General features: G+C 50.3%; 1 protein-coding gene across 2 annotated transcripts in view; it reads right to left on the bottom strand.

Moving 5' to 3' along the window:
* UBOX5 (U-box domain containing 5) overlaps nucleotides 1-3,856 on the bottom strand; it is a 59,642-nt gene that overhangs the window by 7,039 nt on the left and 48,747 nt on the right. For both annotated transcript variants that reach the window (XM_011943324.1, XM_011943325.1), the window contains exon 4: nucleotides 3,116-3,277. In XM_011943324.1, coding sequence (XP_011798714.1) covers nucleotides 3,116-3,277 — 162 coding nt within the window. The remainder of the gene's footprint in view (nucleotides 1-3,115; nucleotides 3,278-3,856) is intronic.

Here is a 3,856-nt window from a genome sequence, read left to right as displayed (position 1 = left end):
GACCTCGTGATCTGCCTGCCTCGGCCTCCCGAAGTGCTGGGATTACAGGCGTGAGCCACGGTGCCCAGCCTCCTTTCTAAAGGCCTCCTTGCTGGCCAAGAAAATAACTAGGGCAAGCAAATGCCAGCTTTGGACTCCTGCTCCCTGGCCCCCATTCTCTCCCCAGAGGCCTTAGTCTTCTCTTTCCCTAACTCCACCCTTCTGGGGACCCCACCACCCCCAAGGGGGTTCATCTGCATTTTCTAGGTGTTCATGTCCTCTCTTCCCTGTTAAGTAAAATAAAGCAGTTATTACCAAATAGAACTAAGACCCCACGTTGACCATGCCACAATTTAGGGGACCTTCAGTGTAGGATCAACAGAAAGCCAAGCCATGGAATGAGGGTGCAGGCCAAAGGGATAGAGGGATAGCTGCCCAAGAAAAGCCCAGGGACCTGCCTGGCAGCAAGATTTGCAATGCTGTCCCAAAGAGGGGAATGGAACCTTCTGTCCACTGTTAGCAGGACACAGGACATCAGTTTAGGGCTTTGAAGGAGCCCTAGTCAGCGTGGTCCTAAGTCACCAAGTCTGTCAAGGCCAACAGGACTGAGACCTCCACAAACTGACACTGATGTCTAAGGACGTTTTTCCTTGTTCCACCCCACTGCACCTCAGATGCTTCCAGGAGTTTCTGAAGGTCATGTTAACTAGAATTTACTCTTAAAACCAAAGACACAGAAATAAACATTAAGCATACTATTTGCATAGTCTTTTAGAAGAACATAGGAAACTAAAAGAATGATCAACTCTAAATAGAATAATTTCCATAAGGAAAAAGAAAAGGCTGCCAGGCCAGGCACAGTGGCTCACACCTGTAATCCCAGTACTTTGAGAGGCTGAGACACGCAGATCGCCTGAGGTCAGGAGTTCAAGACCAGCCTGGTCAACATGGCCAAATCCTGTCTCTACTGAAAATACAAAAATTAGCCAGGCGTAGTGGTATGTGCCTGTAATCCCCGCTACTCAGGAAGCTGAGGCAGGAGGATTGCTTGAACCCAGGAGGCAGAGGTTGCAGTGAGCCGAGATTGCACCACTGTACTCTAGCCCGGGCAACAGAGTGAAACAGAGCAAGACTCTGTCTCAAAAAAAAAAAAAGACACAGTGAGAGTGGGCTTCAGATAAGACTGCAGAGGAAGAGACATGCGGGCTCCAGCAGGCAGGACCTCAGAAGGAGCAGGAGTTAAGGTTTTATCCTAAGTTCAGGCGATGCCATGGAAGGATTTGAAGGAGTGGAACACAGTGATGGGCTGACATGATAAAAAGATCCGACTGCTGTGAGGATGACGAGCCACAGTGAGGCGAGGATGGGGGGATACCAGCAGGAGCTACTGCAGGAGTCTGGGGGTGAGGCAGCGGGAGCTGCGGCCAGGGCAGGGGCCAAGGAAGGAGAGCAGGGGTCTAACCTGAGGTCTATCTTGGGGGAGGATGGACAGGACCTGATAATGAACAGAATGTCAGGATGGGGACACTGAAGGAAATGGAGAATGACTTCTATGTTAGAAGCCTCACCACAAGACAAAAGATGCTGCCCTTACCCAGGTGGGACAAAGGGGACAGTGAGGGGGGAAAGCTCTGGAGGGCAGATGTGAGCAGTGCAGAGTCTGAATGTTTCCTTGAGAGAGGATGCTGTGGCCAGGCACGATGGCTCACGCCTGTATTCCCAGCACTTTGGGAGGCCGAGGCGAGTGGATCACCTGAGGTCAGGAGTCCAAAACCAGCCTGGCCAACATGGTGAAACCCCATCTCTACTAAAAATACAAAAATTAGCTAGGCGTGGTGGTGGGCCCCTGTAATTCCAGCTACTTGGGAGGCTGAGGCAGGACAATCACTTGAACCCAGGAGGCGGAAGCTGCAATAAGCTGAAACTGCGCCATTGCACTCCAGCCTGGGCAACAGGAGCAAGACTCCATCTTACAAAAAGAAAAAAGAGAGAGGATGCTGAGTGCTGTCAGGGTGGCAGGATTAGTTCCAAGGAGAGGCAGAAGCTACAGGGAAACATGGGCAGTCGCCAGAGACGTGGGTTCTCACTTGGGTAACAGAGAGTATTGAGATTAGAGAGTCCAGAGCCAGAGCTGGTAGAGAAGGCAATTGGCAATGGAAACTGAAGAGGGACCACCGAAGATAGGAGAAAAGAAGCAAAACAGCCTAAAAGCCAAGAGAGAAGGCGTTTCGCACAGCATGGGCTCCATCTCATAAAAAATGCCTCGCGCTGCAATCAGTTTCTCTTGCTTTGTATCCTAATAGATTCTGGCATACAGTGGGGGCCAAGGTTCATTTTAGGCAAAATTGGCCCATAAGCTGCCACTGCTCTTTCTAAGACACTGATGGAAGTGTTAATCTGAAGGGATGAGGACAACAAACCCAACCAAACCTCTCTTTACATTTACATAAAGTGCCCTGGATGTCAGATGGGAGACAGACTAGATGAGAAAAAATAACAAAAAAGGCCAGGCGTGGTGGCTCACTCCTGTATCCCAGAGCTTTGTGAGGCTGAGGCAGGTGAATCACGAGGTCAGGAGCTCGAGACCAGCCTGGACAACATGGTGAAATCCCGTCTCTACTAAAAATACAAAAAATTAGCCAGGCGTGGTGGTGGGCGCCTGTAATCCCAGTTACTCAGGAGGCTGAGGCAGCAGAATAGCTTGAATCCCAGAGGCGGAGGTTGCAGTGAGCTGAGACTGTGCCACTCCATCCTGGACAACAGAGCAAGACGCAGTCTCAATAAATAAATAAATAACAACCAAAAAAAAGAGAAACAAAAATCCTCAGGAGAAAATAATTAACAGTAGATCTCACAAGGAAACACAGCAGAGGCTGCCCAAGCCCTACATCCACAGAATTACTAAGGACTGACTAAAGAAAGCTTTTCTTGTGAGGAGTTTAAGTTCATAGGCAGCCCCTCAACTGCCCCTGGAAAAGGCAAGAGAACAGGTTCTCTCCCAGGCTGGGTGTTGGAACTGAAAGGGGAGGCTGGCCAGGCAGGTCCACAGAGCCCTCAGGGACTTGGCCCAGCATCCAGAGACAGAAAACAGACCACCCATTCCAAGGCTCCAAGGAGATGGCGGGGCCCATGTTACCCAAGCTGGTGCCAGGCCTCCAGGAAGTGCTGCTCCCTCTTGTGCCAAGGTGCTGGAGCTGTCCCCTGGTCAGCCGTGCCGTGAAGGAGGGCATGGAGCCAAGGGTGGATGCCAAGGCAATTTCCAAGCTTTGTGACAGCCTCTGCTCGTGGGACAGTGGACCTGTCGAGAGATGCGCACAGCACAACATTCAGAGACAGGCTCCGCAAAAGAGAACAGCCCCAAATCCTTCGAAGGCTATAAAAACGGCACCTCCAATCTCACACATCAATGTAATGAAACTCCATTCTAATGTCTACTGGCAGACCATGACAGAACACCGGGAGGTAAAGCCCTAGGAACCCTGGCAGTTCCTGCCCATCCCACCCGCTTCAGGCTTTTCTTCTCCTGGAGAAACTGCTAGGCAGGCATGAGCCACCTTGTGGCTCAACTGCAGAACTCCACCCTCCTTTTTTTTTTTTTTTTTTTTTTTTTTTTTTTTTTGAGACAGAGTCTCGCTGTTGTCCAGGCTGGAGTGCAGTGGCGCGACCTTGGCTCATTCCACCCGCTTCAGGCTTTTCTTCTCCTGGAGAAACTGCTAGGCAGGCATGAGCCACCTTGTGGCTCAACTGCATGAATCCACCCTCCTTTTTTTTTTTTTTTTTTTTTCCTCTGTCTCTCCTGCTTGCTCTTTCCCCTTTAAATATTGAAATCCCCGAGCCCTCAAGCTTTTTTTTTCCTGGAAAAAGTACAAACTCTCCA

This window comes from Colobus angolensis, unplaced genomic scaffold (assembly GCF_000951035.1).
Source record: "Colobus angolensis palliatus isolate OR3802 unplaced genomic scaffold, Cang.pa_1.0 Scaffold219, whole genome shotgun sequence".
NCBI lineage: Eukaryota > Metazoa > Chordata > Mammalia > Primates > Cercopithecidae > Colobus > Colobus angolensis.
Note: the sequence above shows the minus strand (reverse complement) of the source record. Positions and strands in the feature narration are given on the sequence as shown.